The sequence below is a fragment of the Plasmodium gallinaceum genome (assembly GCF_900005855.1).
Source record: "Plasmodium gallinaceum strain 8A genome assembly, contig: PGAL8A_v1_141, whole genome shotgun sequence".
NCBI lineage: Eukaryota > Apicomplexa > Aconoidasida > Haemosporida > Plasmodiidae > Plasmodium > Plasmodium gallinaceum.
Genome location: NW_021628302.1, coordinates 721,782 through 739,075, shown reverse-complemented (window position 1 = coordinate 739,075; position 17,294 = coordinate 721,782). Strand labels below are relative to the sequence as shown.

At 16.9% G+C, this 17,294-nt stretch overlaps 4 protein-coding genes across 4 annotated transcripts; all 4 read right to left on the bottom strand.

Moving 5' to 3' along the window:
• Positions 1–1,157: 1,157 nt before the first annotated feature.
• On the bottom strand, positions 1,158–3,719 carry GEXP15 (conserved Plasmodium protein, unknown function; the record flags this gene model as incomplete). Its single annotated transcript, XM_028673707.1, has 1 exon — positions 1,158–3,719. The coding sequence occupies one exon, from the start codon at positions 3,717–3,719 to the stop codon at positions 1,158–1,160; it is 2,562 nt and encodes an 853-aa protein (XP_028530133.1).
• Positions 3,720–4,911: 1,192 nt separating this feature from the next.
• Positions 4,912–8,865, bottom strand: PGAL8A_00490900 (DEAD/DEAH box helicase, putative; the record flags this gene model as incomplete). Its single annotated transcript, XM_028673706.1, has 6 exons — positions 4,912–5,211; positions 5,392–5,565; positions 5,689–6,018; positions 6,172–6,243; positions 6,445–6,733; positions 6,815–8,865. 6 exons carry the CDS (start codon positions 8,863–8,865, stop codon positions 4,912–4,914), a joined length of 3,216 nt encoding a protein of 1,071 aa, XP_028530132.1.
• A 1,448-nt stretch (positions 8,866–10,313) lies between these two features.
• PGAL8A_00490800 (OTU-like cysteine protease, putative) lies at positions 10,314–13,631 on the bottom strand (the record flags this gene model as incomplete). Its single annotated transcript, XM_028673705.1, has 8 exons — positions 10,314–12,053; positions 12,326–12,403; positions 12,486–12,581; positions 12,779–12,842; positions 12,944–13,023; positions 13,157–13,297; positions 13,444–13,491; positions 13,569–13,631. 8 exons carry the CDS (start codon positions 13,629–13,631, stop codon positions 10,314–10,316), a joined length of 2,310 nt encoding a protein of 769 aa, XP_028530131.1.
• A 1,655-nt stretch (positions 13,632–15,286) lies between these two features.
• On the bottom strand, positions 15,287–16,813 carry PGAL8A_00490700 (tRNA delta(2)-isopentenylpyrophosphate transferase, putative; the record flags this gene model as incomplete). Its single annotated transcript, XM_028673704.1, has 1 exon — positions 15,287–16,813. The coding sequence occupies one exon, from the start codon at positions 16,811–16,813 to the stop codon at positions 15,287–15,289; it is 1,527 nt and encodes a 508-aa protein (XP_028530130.1).
• Between the last annotated feature and the right edge of the window lie 481 nt (positions 16,814–17,294).

Genomic DNA, 17,294 nt, shown 5'->3' with positions numbered 1-17,294 from the left:
CTATTTTTTTTTTTTTTTTTATCTTATTTTTACATAAAAAAAAAAAAAAAAAAAAATTAAGAAAAATGAGAAACTCATAAATTAAACTTTCATAAATTTTTAATAACTTTACATATATATTTATAAGAAGTACATGTTTAATATATCTATATAAAAAAATTATTTTGTACAATTCTTAGCATTATATACATTATGTCAATTTTTTTTAGTGAAACACCCCATTAAACTAAATAATAAATAAGTTCACAATCATAATAAATAAGTATTCATATATATATTTTATTTTTAACATATTTTTATTTATATATTTATGTTTTTTATTTTATTTATTTATTTTTTTTCATACAATAAATTAAATAACAAAAAAAAAAAAAAAAAAAAAGCAAGAAAAAATTAAAACAAAAATATAATATTGAAAATGTTTCAAAAAAACATATATATAAAAAAATATAAAAACATGATGTATTATTATCTTAATTGTAAATATTAAAATAAATGTGTCACAATAAAAAAAAAAAAAATAAAGCATAAAATGTTTTTTAAATTAGATTAAGGTTTGTTAATAAACTTTCTTTGATCTATTCATATAAATATAATGAATTACTTTTTTTAGAAATTTATTTATTCTTTTTTTAGAATTTATATAAATTACACACATTAAAATGTATAGATCTATTATATTTGTTTATTTATTTTTTTTTATATAATTTGTAAAATTTTTTATTTTTCTCCTTTGTATCCACGTTTCACGTGTCTGCAATCCCATATTTGTAATTTTTTATAATTTTAAAACATATGTTTTTCATCTAAAAATAATAAATTACGTTTTGCACATTTGAAGTCATATATTTTTAAACATCAGAAATAGATGTAAACGCATAATAAATGATATGCAAATTAGAATAACTTTAAAAAAATTAAAACTTCAATTGTAATTTAAAAAAAAAAATAAATAAATAATATGAAATGATTCTATGCATTTTTAGCATAAACTTCAAGTGTAATTATGAAGTCTTCCAAAATTATTATATTCTATTTTTTGTTTTATTTTATTTTTTTTATAAAAATATTAAAACGGAAATTTTATACTAAATAAAATAATAAAAAGACAAAATGAAGATACATTAAAATAATAATAATCATATTATGATATATACTCAAAATTCATAACAACTTTCGAAATCATCTTCATTATCACTGTCCTCTTCTTCATTTGATTTTTTGTTTTTCTTAGAAATTTGAATTAAACCTTTTTTTTTCTTCTTTTTTTTTTTTATATCATATTCTTCATCTAATGAATCTGTTGATTCTTCGTTCTGATTTTCTATTCCATTTACTTCATTTATATCAGTTTCTTCTAATTTTCTTTTCTTTTTAATATTATCATTACTAACAAATGTTAAATAATTAACTGCATCATACATTTGCCATATGTTTTCTAAAACCTTATTTTCATTATTTATTCTTCTTAGTTGTATAGGATTTACTGCTGATACCATTCCTACTGATATTAAGTTATATATATCGTAATAATTAAAGGGCCCATATATATTATTATCAAGATCATTATTCCATTTGAATTGCCATTGTATATCTACATTTTCTTTGTATTCTTCTAACTTTTTACATAAAGCTTCAAATTCACTTTTTGTTAAAAAATAAACATTTTTATATTCATTAGTTAATTTTTGTGTTAAATCAATTAAATTGTTAAATCTTCTTTCTATTGTTTTATAATCTAGTGCTATTTTTAGATAAGTTTCTTCTAATTTGTGTAATTCTTTTAATTTATCATTGTTAACCAAATCTTTATTATTTTCTTCTTTATTATTTATTAAATTTTTATTAATTGTTTCTTCACATACACTATTCTTATTATTTTCATTAATACCTTCTTCTTTACACATATTCTCATTTAATGCATTCTTTTTCTTATGTAATGAATCTATAATTGCATCATGTTTTATTTCTTCTTCCATTTTTATATTTCCACTTTTTACATCTTCTTTTATTTTATCTTCACTTTTCATATCTTCCTTTATTTTATCTTCATTTTTTATCTCTTCTTTTATTTTATCTTCGTTTTTTATCTCTTCTTTTATTTCTTCTTCATTTTTTATCTCTTCTTTTATTTTATCTTCATTTTTGAAATCTTCTTTTATTTCTTCTCCATTTTTTATATCTTCTTTTATTTTATCTTCATTTTTTAAATCTTCTTTTATTTCTTCTTCATTTTTTATATCTTCTTTTATTTTATCTTCATTTTTTATATTTTCTTTTATTTCTTCTTCATTTTTTATGTCCTCTTTTATTTTATCTTCATTTTTTATATCTTCTTTTATTTCATCTTCATTTTTTGTGTCCTCTTTTATTATATCTTCATTTTTTATATCTTCTTTTATAATATCATCATTTTTTGTGTCCTCTTTTATTCTATCTTCATTTTTTATATCTTCTTTTATATCATCATCATTTTTTGTATCTTTTATTTCATCCTTATTTTTTATATCTACTTTTATTTCATCTTCATTTTTTATATCATCTTTTATTTCATCCTTATTTTTTATATCTACTTTTATTTCATCTTCATTTTTTATATCATCTTTTATTTCTTCATTTTTTATATCTTCTTTTATTTCGTCTTCATTTTTTATATCTTTTTTTTTAATATTTATTTGTAATAAATTTTTTTTATTTTGATTTTTATAATTGAAATGAAAATTATTTGAATTGCTACCCTCATGGTTAAAATTTATATTAAATAATGAAATATTATTCCCCTGACAAATGGAAAGAGAGTTTAATTTTTCTATTTTAAGTTTACATTCATTTAAGTAGTTTTTATATAATTTCAAATCATTTTTATATCTAATCATTGCTTTAATTGGCGTTTCTTTATCTATTAATAAACAACAGAGAGAATAAAGAGCATCATAAATATTAACTGTAAGTAAGTTATTATTTAAATTATTATTTGATTCATCATATTTTGAATTTATTTCATTATGTATTTTCGTTTTTAATTTCTGATCAGAAAATGTGGAAAGTGGATCTTTTTCATCAACTGATTTTAACCAAGCTTCTTCAATATCATCATTGTCTGATTCATTATAAATATAGTTCCCATATTTGTCAATATATCCTTCTTTTAATTCATTCTTCATGTTAAATGGTTCAATATCATAGCCAAAATAATATTTGCTATAATTTGATGTTTTTTCTTCTGCATTGGTAATAGCTGTATGTATGTCATTTATTTCAAAAGAGCAATCCTCATTAAAAGATTGATTAAATTTTTCTCTTTTTAAATTCAAAAATTTCAGGTTATCCGTTTTCGGATTATCTTTTACACTTAATCCATTTTCAAATGAGTTTTTTTTTATTTGTTTATATCTTTCCTTTCCTGTTGTATCCTTTTCATAAAATTCATTATATTTATTTTCTTTTTCTCCGTTTATATATATATCATCATTCTTGAATTCTTTTTCATCAAAATCACAATTATACATTTCATTATAAAAGCATTCAAAATAATTAAAATTGTTTAAGGAAAGATTAAAATAATTATTTTCATTTTCATCTTTTTCATAATATATTGTTTCATTTTTATCAGAAAATTGAACTTTTTTCTTCTTTTTTTTTTCTACTCCATTGTTATTTTTGGTTATATCATTTTCTATTTTATCCATATCAAACCCCATAGTTTCTTCATTTAACATTTTCTTATAAAAATTGATAAAAAAAAACGAAAGAAATAATATATATAATTAAAATTAATATGATCAAAGAAGAAAATATATAAAATAATAATATTTTATATTATTATTTCAAATATATAAAAAAAAGGAAAAATTATAAAGATATTTCTATCCAAGTTTTTAATCAATGAATTAAATTCATTATTTTTTTTAAATTAATTATTTTTTCTTGATGTTTAAATAGTTAATAGAAAAAAAAAAAAAAAAAAAAAAGATAAAAAAAATAGAATATGTATTATTATTCTCATTTTTATATACTAAAGTAGTCTAATTTTTAAACACTTTTTATTTTCAAGATTTGGCTTAAAAAAAAAAAAAAAAAATAAAATAAAATAAAATACAAAAAATTGGAGTGATTGCTTTTTCTAAAAATATTAAAGATTGTTTTAACAACAGCATTAAAAAAAAATGTAATGTATTTTTTAATATTAAAAATTATTTATATAACTAATTTAAAAAGAAATAAATAATTTATTTTAATAGCAAAGAGTCCTGTTAAGTTAATTTAAAAAAAACAAAAAAATAAAATAAAAAAAAAATTTATATTAAATTTTTTTTTTTATTAGAGTTAAATTTTTAAAAAATCTTATGGAATAATGTGGATAAACATTTTTCAGACATTTATTGTTTTTATAAAAAAATTTATTCAATAAGAAAAATAAGAAATATTAAAAAAAAATAAAGTGTTTAGATAAAATTATTAAAAAAGAATAAATTTTATTTTATTTTAGTTCATATTTATTTTTAAAACGTACTTTTATTTTAAATGATGCATAAATTAAATCAACTACATACTGAATTCAGAAATGAAAAGAAAAAGAAAAAGAAATAAAATAAAAACAAAACAAAACAAAACAAATGAAAATAAAAATATAAATCAAATCTTTAAATTATTTTTATAAAAAAAAAGAAAAAATTGTAAGTTAAAGTAAACAAGAAAAAAATCTAACTTAAAATTTATGTAAAAGGAAAATATTCTCATAATATAATATTTATATGATAATATTTCAACAATTTTTACATTATGCTAAAAAATTATTATACTCTTATTGTTTATTTCTTTTTTATTACTTTTCAAAAAATCATGTTTCCTTTTTTCAATGAAGTATTTTTTTTTCTTATACATGAATAAATTTATATAATTTTCCAGGAATTACTTATTAAAATTAAGTAACCAATTTGGAACTGTTTGATCATATTTCTTTAAATGTGCAATCAATTTATCAATAATTTTTTTATTCGAGCTATTAAAATAATTTATGGCTACTCCGTTTTTCCCAATTCTTCCTGTTCTTCCAATTCTGTGCATATATTGATCAAATTCCGAAGGTAAATCATAATTTATTACTAATTCTAAATCAGGAAAATCTAATCCTCTAGCAGCAATAGATGTAGCTATTAATATTTGAAATGCTTTTTCTCTGAATTTTTCAAAAACCATTTTTCTTCGAACCTGAATATTTTGTACAATAATATTTTAAAAATTTAATCACAATTTTACATATATACATAATTCATATAGAGATATGTATTAAACATATAATGTTAACAAAAATACATGAACATAAAAATCATGATATGCCAGATATATAAATGAAAAATCTATTATTTTTTAAAAGTAATTTCTATTTACTTGATTCATCCTTCCATGCAAATAATTTGCATCAAAACCCTTTGACTTCAAAAAGTTAAAAATGTGATTGATAGAACTCCTTAATTCTACAAAAATTATCGCTTGCCCTTGTAAATTCCTGATATCTCTAAGAAGTTCATTTAATTTAGATTTCATAGGTACATATTTAACAATCTGTAGTAAAAAAAAAGGTTATCATTAATTTTTAGTTATATATATACTTTTATAAAATTACTAATTTATAATAAACTTATACCTTCTTAAATATATATATATATATTCATTTAATAATTTTACCTGTTTTATTGAATTTTTAACTTCCCTTTTTTGTTTAATATCTAAATAAATATATGGAGTAGCAATAAAATTTTGCATAACATCTTTTAATTTATCCGATAATGTTGCAGTAAAACATATAGTTTGTCTTGAATCGTTTGGGCATAAATCTTTTTGAAAAATTATTTCATCCATTTGATTTTTGAATCCAAGGGATATCATTTCGTCAGCTTCATCAAAAACTAAATATTTAATAAAAGAAAGACTAATTTTACAGTTATTTAATAAATCTAGTAACCTTCCTGGGGTTGATATTATTATGTCCGCCTGTTTTTCATTTATTTGCGCTATCTAAAAAAAAATTATATAAATAAAAATATATATATATATAAAATATATATCAACAAAAATAAAAATTCTAAAAGATAAACTTATCAGTAAAAAAAAAAAAAAAAGTTTTGTAATAATGTAAATAATTTTCAAAAGAAAAAATTTTGATAATACTTGTTCTTTCATTGTTTCCCCTCCATAAAAGACCATGCTTACTAAATATAAATTTTTTGTTAGACTATTTACCTAATAATTTATATATATTTATTTTTTTGTTTTCTTTATATTATTAGTTCTTTTATATATTTTTTCTTTATTTTATTTTTTTTAAATAATGTATATTATATATCTTTGTATTTTGTTTTATTTTGTATATATAATGTTATAATTTATTTTATTTCATGTCATTAAAAAAATATGAAATTTTTGCAAATGAGAAAAAATTACCTCATTATAAATTTGAATAGCTAGCTCTCGAGTAGGACAAAGAACTAAGCACAAAGGAGATATGCAAGCATATGATCCAGGAAAATGAGGTCTTAAAATCTGTTCATCTTTTTTTAAATTAGAAATTATTGGACACAAAAATGAAAAAGTTTTCCCACTCCCTGTTTGAGAAGAAGCAATAAGATTTATTTTTTTTTTTATTATTGGAATCGAATACTTTTGAACTGTGGTCATCTTGTTATATCCTTTCGTACATATATTATTATATAAAATATCATCACATATTGAACTAAAAAAAAAAAAAAAATTATATATTTATATATATAAATATATAATATATATATATCATTATAATATATAAACAAAATACTTTAAATCTTCTATATTATTTAATGGGTCAGGAACTATAATTTTTTCTTTTCCATATATTTCACATTTAACAAAATAGCAATCATCATCAAATATGTTACATTCATATTTTTTTTTATGTTTATCATTTTCTTCATCATATTTACTATACTTTTTATCATTATATTTATGATCTTTTTTATCATCATATTTACTATGTTTTTTATCATTATATCTATAATCTTTTTTATCATAATATTTACTACACTTTTTATCATTATATTTATGATCTTTTTTATCATCATATCTACTATGTTTTTTATCATTATATCCATGATCTTTTCTATTATCATATTTACTATACTTGGCACTATCATACTTATTATATTTTGTATGATCATATTTTTTATTTTTTCCATCATCATATTTATAACTCTTTTTTTCGTCGCATTTACTCTCTTTTTCGTTATTACCTATAATGTTTCCTTCCTTTTTTTTTGATGTTCTATTTAAGTGAAATTCATCTTTTTTTAAGCCATAACTTTTATCTTGTATTTCTGATATATTCTTACTCATATATATGTTGTTTTGTTTTTCATACAAATACTTTTTCTTATCCTCATGAGAATTGTCTTTTTGATCATTAGAATTTTCTTTCATTTTATTAAAATCATCATTTGTATCCAGTAATAAACTATTTTGATTTTTTATATCCAAAAAATTATTATCCACGTAAAAATTATTCAATTTGTTGTGCTTTTCATTATGCAAACTATTATAATGTATAAAGTTTGCATTTTCTGAAAATTTGATTTCCTCATTAAAATTATTATTTAAATAAGAATAATCATGGTTAAAATTTTGCTGTGAAGAATTTAACATATTTATGTAATCAATATAATTACTTGTATTGTCTATATTTCTTGAAGAATCCATGTTTTTTTCTTTTTCTTTATTTATATTAATATCATTATCAAAAATTAAATTATTTCCTTTTGTGAAATTAGAGAAATTATTATTTAAATTCCTCCATTCATCAAGATTATTATTATTATTATTATTATTATTAGCTAAAAAATTATTCATATAATTTGAGTCGTATGGATTTCCGTTGATATTATTTACATTGTTTATAATTTTATTTAAATTATTATTATTTCTATCAATTATCTCGTTTATATTATTATTTAAGTTATTTATATTTATACTGTTACTATTAGTATTCATTAAATTAATACCATCATTAACATAATTAAAATAGCTAAATTTATTTTCAAACTCATCTTCTTTGTTATCAGTATTCATTAAATATTTATTTATAACATCATTTAAGGAGCTGTTTTCATTATTTATATTTTTATCTGTACACTTAGAATTTATGTTATCTGAATTTAATAAATGTTTATTTTGTATATCTGGCTCACACATTCCGTAATTGTTAATATCATAATTTTGAATATTTGTAATGACATTTATACTTGTTTTATTTTCATATAAGTCATTTTTAGTTATATTATAGTCGTTTAATTTTAGATTATTAACTTCATTTATATTATTATTTTGATTAACATCTACAGATTTATTATTATGTATATCATAATATTCTTTTGATATATTTTCTTTTGCAATAAAAAAGTCATTAATTTTACCTGCACATTCATTTATATTTTCAGAATTTTTATTTACGAATTTTTTGTTTACATTTTTTTTATCATTCAAGTTCTCATGGATCCCATTTGAATAAATGTTTAAATCATATTCTAAATAATTTACATTTTCGTTAGCATTATTTGGCTTAAACATGTATTTATTTTCATTTAAAGAAATATGACTTTTCAAGTCATTATCATTATAACCTAATTTATTTACATGATCAGTTGTTTTTTTTTTTTCATTAATATTAGATATATAATATTCTTTCTCACTGGATTTGTTATTATTTTCTTCATAAAAATTTTCCTTAATTATTTTGTCATTTTTATCTTTTTTTAAAGTACTTAAATTATTTTTTGAATTATAAAAAGAATGATTTATGACTTCTTCTTCATAATTATTATCATATGATTTTTCCATTGTTTTTGCTAAAATAAAACTTTAACATATTTACTAATTCTTGTATTCATATATATATATATATATATATATATATATATATATATATATATATATATATATTTTTTTTTTTTTTTTTTTTTTTACAAAAGTTTATTATATTTTTGCATCAATATAAAAATTTATATGCATGTTTAACATTAATAGTGTTTATAAAATATTTGAAAAAAAAAAAAAAAATATATATATATATATATATATATAAGTTAAACTTACAATAAATATTTAATTTTTATAATATTCTATTGCATTTAATTATATCAATATTTTAGTATTTTGCATAATACAATATTTTCCATTTCACCGTTCTTATATATCTTAAGACAAAAATAAAGAAATCAATAAAAATAGAAATATGGTATTATTTTCTTATGAATTTTTATTAAAATATTTTTTTTTTGACACTGTTTATTATTTGGAAATCTAAGTCAATATTAAAAAAAAAATATATATATTTTGTAGTACATTAAAATATATTACATAGATTAATTGCATATATTTTTCCTTTGCTAAATCATTATTGATAAATTGAATTATCAAAATTTATAGTTTTTGGAGAAATAATTATGAAAAAAAATTATTAAGAAAAATAAAAATTCTTTTTTGAATCTTTTTTTCTGTGTGTAGATATTTAAATGTGCAAAGTTAAAAATATTTATATATATATATAATAAGAGTATATAAATTTAAATTATTAAATATTTGAAAACAAAAGTTTATATTTTTTATTTGAAAACTTATAGAAAAGAAGAATTTATATTTTATAAATAATATGTACGCATTTATGTATTTTCTAATTTATTTTTTTTACCTACATACAAACGTACATATTTTTATATATGTATAATAATATTACAGATGCGTTTTATTAACCGAAAACATGAATACAAATTACCAATTAAAAATTTTTAATTATAAAAAATAAATATAAAATAAAAAATTTATTATACAAAAAAGTTCTTTTGCTTATATTTGAACCGAAAAAACTTAAATTATAAAAAATGAATGTTAAGTAAAAATACAAAATAAAAACTAAATAAGAAAAAATAAACATAAAAAAATTTTATTGTATTACCATTAAAGATGCAAAAATACATATAACTAAAAATTTTTATTATAAATATTATAACTACTTTTTTATTTCTTTTTTTATCAATAAAAAAAATAAAATAAAATAATAAAAAAGTAAGTATAAAAATAAAGTATGATCCTTTTTTATGTTTTGTGATATATTTTTAAAGTCTTATTTATTTTTATTTTTTTTTTTTTTGATAATTGAAAATGTAAAGTTTTTAATAAAACTACTTTTAATTTTCATTACCAAATTCTAATAAATAATATGTACTTACATTACAAATTAAATTTATATGTGAATTATATTTTCATATTTTTTATAAATTAAAAAAAAATTAAATTGAAATAATTTGTACTTTTTTTTCTTTTTTTTTGTTAAAGCAAGCTGTTTTGTTTCCCTTTAAAATTTTATTATACTTATGTTTTTCTTTAATTATAAATTCTTCATAACATTCCTTAGAATATTTTATTTTTTTTTGTAATTTTTCATGATTTAAGTTAAAATAAAATGTTAAATTATCACAAAAATAAAAATCATTTTTATTATAATTATTTTTAAATACATTAATTCCCTTATTACAATAAAAACTTTGAGCTATATATTTTATATTGTCTTCATCTAATATAAAATCAGCATTTAAAAAATAAAAAAGGCCTCTTGAAAAGAGATCTTTTGAAAACATATTGATAAATTTTTTATTGTTATATTTTCTTTTTAATAATAAATCGCGGCTCATATTAGCATTAATAAAATTATTATCCATTTTTTTATTATTATCATTGAAAATAGTTTTAATAATTCCATCTTCTGAACTTTTGGAGAAATTAGGATGTATATTTGAATTAAAAAAATTACTAATATGATTATCTAAATTATCTCTACTTAAAAAAGAAATGCTTACCTCCTTATCATTCTCCCTAATATATTTATTACTTATGTAAGAATAAAATAATTCACTATCTATACATATTCCATAATCATCAATTATTAAATCAAAAATATTGGAAACATTACTATTAAATTTATCTATTTCCTTATTTTTTCCATTAGTATATTTCTCATTTACATTGAGGAAATTTTTTATTGAAATTTCATTTAATTTTGTTTCATTTTTAAAAATATTTTCGTTAGCTAAATTACAATCCAATGTGCTCTTACAAGAAGACAATGGAAAAGTTTCTTCTTTCTTGTTAATATTTTTTTTTGAATTTAGTATACTATCAGAAATTAAATCATAAACAACTTCATTATTTTTATAATCAGAAGTTTTATCATACTGAGAATTATAAATATTACTGCTTATACTTTTATTTAAGCTATTTTTATTTTCTCTTACTTTTCCGTTTAAGATATCCGCAAATTCATGGTTTTCCTTTTTATTTACATCATTACAATTATTTTCTAATTCATAATTATATTTATGTTCTTTAATTGTATTATTTTTTTTAAGTTCATTTTTATTCACAAATAAAGAATTTCTATCATTATTTTTTATACTTTTAGATAAACATAAATATTTATAAAATAATTTATTATAGTATATATGAATAACTTTATTATTATTAAAAGTGTTATAAAAATATTCATTTAAATCATTTGTATCTTGATTAAAAAAATTAAACTTTATAAAAATTACCTTTTTTTTTTTATTTATTTTTTTTTTTTCCATATTTTTTTTTTCATTTAAATTATCAATTGTGCTATCACTTTCCGCATTTTCGCTTGATCTTTTTTTTGAAAAAAAATACAAAAATTTTTCATTTATGTTAGGCATGCTTCTACTCCTTATACTTTTACGCCTAATACCACTATAAATACCTTGTAGTACATCAATAGAATTTAGTGCATCTTTATCATTACTAAAAAAAACATTATTATCACTTTTTGAATTTACATAACAATCTAATATTTCATCATTATTCACTTGGCTATTCAAAGAATATTTTTTGTTAATTAAATAATTTTTCTTCTTATCATGTTTAATAGGTTTACGATTCTCATAAGAATCTGTTAATTCATTTTCTGTTGTTTCATAAAAAGTTTTTGTTGAATCATTTTCATCCTTTTCATTAAGCTATATATGTATATATATATATATATATTATTATTATAACGTTTTAAAATAATAAAGATAAATATATACAAAATAAAAAATTTATTTTTATTATAAATATATAATGCCTTCTAAGCTATTACATAAAAATATATATAATAAAATTTATTTAGTTTATGTAAATTTTATTATAATTTATTAAATATTTATTAATAATTTTATTTGTATCTCCATAATATATATGTATCATGTATTAATATATATTTTATTTATATTTTCTTTTTTATAATTACTATTTCTTTTAAATATGAAATAGTTTTTAATTCATTATCTAGTGCTCTATTCTTAAATCTAACGCTATTGTAATGTTCCTACAAAGTATTATAATAAAGATATATATATATATATAAACTGTAAAACATAATACATATATATATTAACGAAATATCTTACACTAGAAGCATAATGTAATTGAATGCATTTTTTATCATCACTGTGGTTTTTTATTTCAAGTATACAACCATTTTCTTGGTATATTAAAATATTAACCTATGATTATTAAAAAATAAGCAACATTTTATATATTGTAAATTATGAATAAAATAAATGTAAAATATATTTAGAATTATAGAAGAAAAAAAAAAAAAAAAAAAATAATTAAAAGTAATGAATAACTATTATAATTATTAATAAATAGGAATATTTTAATTTTATTTTATTATTATTTTTTTTTTTTTTTTTTTCACATTATAAATCTCCCCTATTGCTTGAAGTTCTAATTGGCCTCCCCATGTTCCATCTAAGCTTATTCTTAAGAAAAAAAGAGAAAAATCATTAAATATATATTTATAAAAAATAAAAATGTATATAAATTATTATACATGTTATTTTTCAATCTTATTATAATGTACCTTTCAATATAAGATTTATAACTTTCGTCATATTCAATGAAATTCTTATATTCTTCTTCCTTTTTAGATAAATGATCCACCTATTAAAAATATAATAAAAAAAGTAATACTTTTTAGTTTTTTTTTTTTTTTTTTTTTTTTTTTTTTGATAAAAATGAATTAAGAAAAATATATTAATTATAATTATTTCTATATAAAAATTATATTATCTACCACTTTTTTTCTTATTTCTTTATAATTATCTTCATGATTATATAACTGATCAGAAACTGCTCTAAATAAACAATTACCATCTGTTCTTATACTTTTTATATAAAAATTTTTTTTGAAATTGTTATCATAATAGTCATTTATCTATGTATGTCAAAAAAATATTTTTTTTTATAAAATAAATTACAAAGGAGAAAAAATGTTATATATATAACTTATTATATATAATAAATTCAGATTAAAAATATTTATCTTGTTCTAATATGTAATTTCTTTTTGTCTTTTTTAACCAATGAATATACTATTTCCCCTTCAGATTTTTCAGTGTCTTCATAACTCTATAAAACAAAAAAGTTATAATATATATATATATATACATATATAAATATATATATATATATATGTATATTTTTACTTTATTCTTTTTTTCTTTAATTTTTTTCCTTTTATGATGATTATTTCTCTTTTGCTTTTTCATATTTTTATAAACTTAATAAAAACATTCATTTACATCAACAATACCATATATATAAAAATAAAATTTTTTAGTTATTTCTTTGCTTTTTTTATTAAATGAATATAATAATTTGCAGATCTCTATGTGTATAATTTACACATTTGCCGTTATTTGAAAATGGAAAAAGAAAAAGAATAAATATATAAACAAAAAAAAAAAAAAAAAAAAAAAAAAAAAAGTTAAAAAGAATTTATGAATTAAAACTGTTTATAAGTTGCAATGAACATAATCTAGCACTTTTTTTTTTTATAATTTTTTTGTACACGTCTAATATTTAAAATATTGAAAAAAAATAACTTTTTTTTTTGTATAACTTTAAAAATGTAAAATTGTAAATGAATATTATAAATAATTATAATATTGTTTTATTATAAATGAATATATTTTTTTTTTATAATAAATGATACATAAATATCCCATAATTCTTAAATAGAAAAACAAAATAGAAATTATTTTTTTCTTAAAAAAAAAAAGAATAACAAAAAGTTATTCTAGTTAATCATGTAGTTCCAAAAAAATTTTTAAATATTTTTAATTACGTAGCGTAAAAATGCATTCAATTTTATTTTATTTTATTTTATTTTATTTTTTTTTTCCTTTTTTTTTATAACTTACAATTTTAAACAAAACACCAATAAAAGAAATAAACTTATTTTTCGCGGATGCAGTTCATATATTTAAAATAATGACATTTATTATTTTAATAAAAAAGTAAACATTTGTGTTGCATGTTTTCATATAAACGTAATATTAAATATATATGATTTTATACAAATTATTTTGTTTCACATATTTTATTTTATTTTATTTTATTTTATTTTATTTTATTTTATTTTATTTTATTTTATTTTATTTTATTTTATTTTTTTTTTTTTTTTAGGAAGAAATATGGGTCATGGAATTTTAAAATTTAAAAAAGCTTTAGATGCAACTTTAGTGTTATTAAACTATCAAGGAATAAAATTAGGAGAAAAAAATATTATTTTAACTGAAGCTTTTAGAAATGAACATTTAAAACAAAAAAAACACATTTGTAATGTTTTAGAAGCAAAAAATTATTAAAAATAAAATAAATAATATTATATTTAAAAAAAATGAGAAATGTATAAATATATATATATTATATAAAAAGAAATATTTATTAATTTTAAAAATCAATTAAAAATATCTTAAATTATCAAAATTCATTTATTAAAAAATATATTAAAAAAAAAAAAACAAATTTATAATTATAATTTTAGACATATTAAAAATATATATATATATATATATATGTATATATATATGTATATATAAAAATAATTCCTTTATTTTTTGATTATTTGTTATTATTACATTTTTTTTTTTAATTTCATTTTATTCCTTTTTTTTTTTTTTTTTTTTTTTTTTTTTTTTTTTTTTTTTTTTTTTTTTTTTGTTTTTGTCCTTTAATAAAAAAATTCTAGCTAATAAGTAAAATTATTTTTTAATCTTTTTCTTTTTTTTTTTTATACAATTTAATTTTTTTTTTTTTTTTCTTTTTGATCACTTTATTTTTTTATATACTTTTGAAGCATTTGTATTTCTAATAATTCATCCTATAATATTTACTAATTTTTTTTTTTTTTTTTTTTTAATTAATCATGTAAAAATTTTAAAATAGTATGTACTGATTCACTTAATTGCTCCTTATAATTTTTTGTTACATCTATTTTGTTTAAAGGAATATGGTAAGTTTTTACAAACCGGTTAAATATCCATCTTCTTTGTTTTTTCGCATATTTATATGTTTTTCTAATTAAATTATCTTTGCATACGTTAAATAAATTATCATCATTAATTTTATTTATTTTTTTTTCAATATAAGCGTCAAATTCTTTATATGCAATACTTTGATTTATTCCTTTATAAGATGCTTTGATATTTCTATTTTTGTTTAATTCTTTTAATTTTATAACTTCGTCAAGTAACCCTTTTGAAATCATTAAATCAACCCGTTTTTCAATTTCTTTTTTCAAAGTATCATCATTATCATAGTCTAAATAAAAAAAACATGGTATATATCTCATTTCATCCAATTTATTATTTTTATGATTCTTAATTTTTATTAGTTCACTATGTTTTTTGTTATAAGTATAGAAAATATCAAGACTTCTACAAATTCGTTTTCTATCATTTTTATGCAATTGATTAGCTCTTTCTTCATCTACTTCTTTTAATTTTTCGTAGAGTTCATCATTAGTTTTGTCCTCATAATTATCTTTCTCACATTCCTGTTCATGTTTTTCTTTTTTTTTATCTTTTTCATCTTTTAAATCTATTACAGATTCCCATAATAAAGATTCAATGTATAATAATGTTCCACCTGTTATTATAGCTAATTTGTTATTATAATTAATATTCTTAATAATTGGAATAGTGTAATTAATAAATTTATGAACATTAAATGTATCATTATGATGACATATATCTAATAAATGATGCTTTATATCTCTTTTTTCTTCCTCATTAATTTTTGCTATCCCTATATTAAAATTCTGATAAACTTGCATAGAATCAGAACTAATAATTTCACTATGTATATTATATTTTAATAATTCTTCTGATAAATCTATACTAAATTTTGTTTTTCCACTACATGTTACTCCAATTATTAATATTATCTTTTCTTTTTTCTTTTTATTATTACCATATTTATAAAAATTCGGATTTATAATTCTATCATCTTCACTTATATTCTTATTTTCGTTTTTATATTCTGTTAATTTATATTCATCATCCATATTTTTATTTTTATCATATAACATCAATCCTGTTTTTTTTGTGAAATTTCCTTTACATAAATACATAACATTTTTTCTTTTCTTTTTAGGATAAAATATTTTATCTATGAATTTTTTTTTATTTTTACTTAAAACATTATTGTTAAATGGGTATTGTAATTTATAATTATAATATATAGGATATGTATAGTTTCTTTTCCTTTTAAAACTACTGAAAATATTGTAATTTTTAAGTTTTATTTTGTATATTTTTTTTTCCTTAGTTAATATTATGTTTTTATTTTTTATAATAAAACAGTCAATTAATATACTAGAAGTTTTAAAACATAAAAGAATTATTAAAAAAAAATATATTATATAAATATATAAATTACAAAACATTTATATTTAATCTATTAAAACATTAAATATGTTTATAATTATTATATATATAAATTAAAATTATTATAAATTAAAATTTACAAAATTATAAATTATGAATTAAAAAAAAATAAATAAATATATATATAAATATATATATGATTGATAAAATGTTTTATCAGGAGCTTCATCACTTCAAATTTTTTCTATAAATTTTTATATTTAATTTATTTTTATATATTTAATTATTTTAAAATTTAATAAACATTTTTCCTTTAAACGTACAAACAAAAGAATATATCTTTGTATTTATAAAAAAAAAAAAAAAAAAAAGTTATATATTTTTTTTCTTATTAAAGTATATAAAATTTATCAAAGTTATTTTTATATATATTTGTCTTAGAAAAAAATTGTTTAAAACTAATTTTTGGTAAAATTTTTTGAAATATTCTCCATAAGTTTGTATTATTTTTTTTTATAGATAAGCTATTTACAAATAATA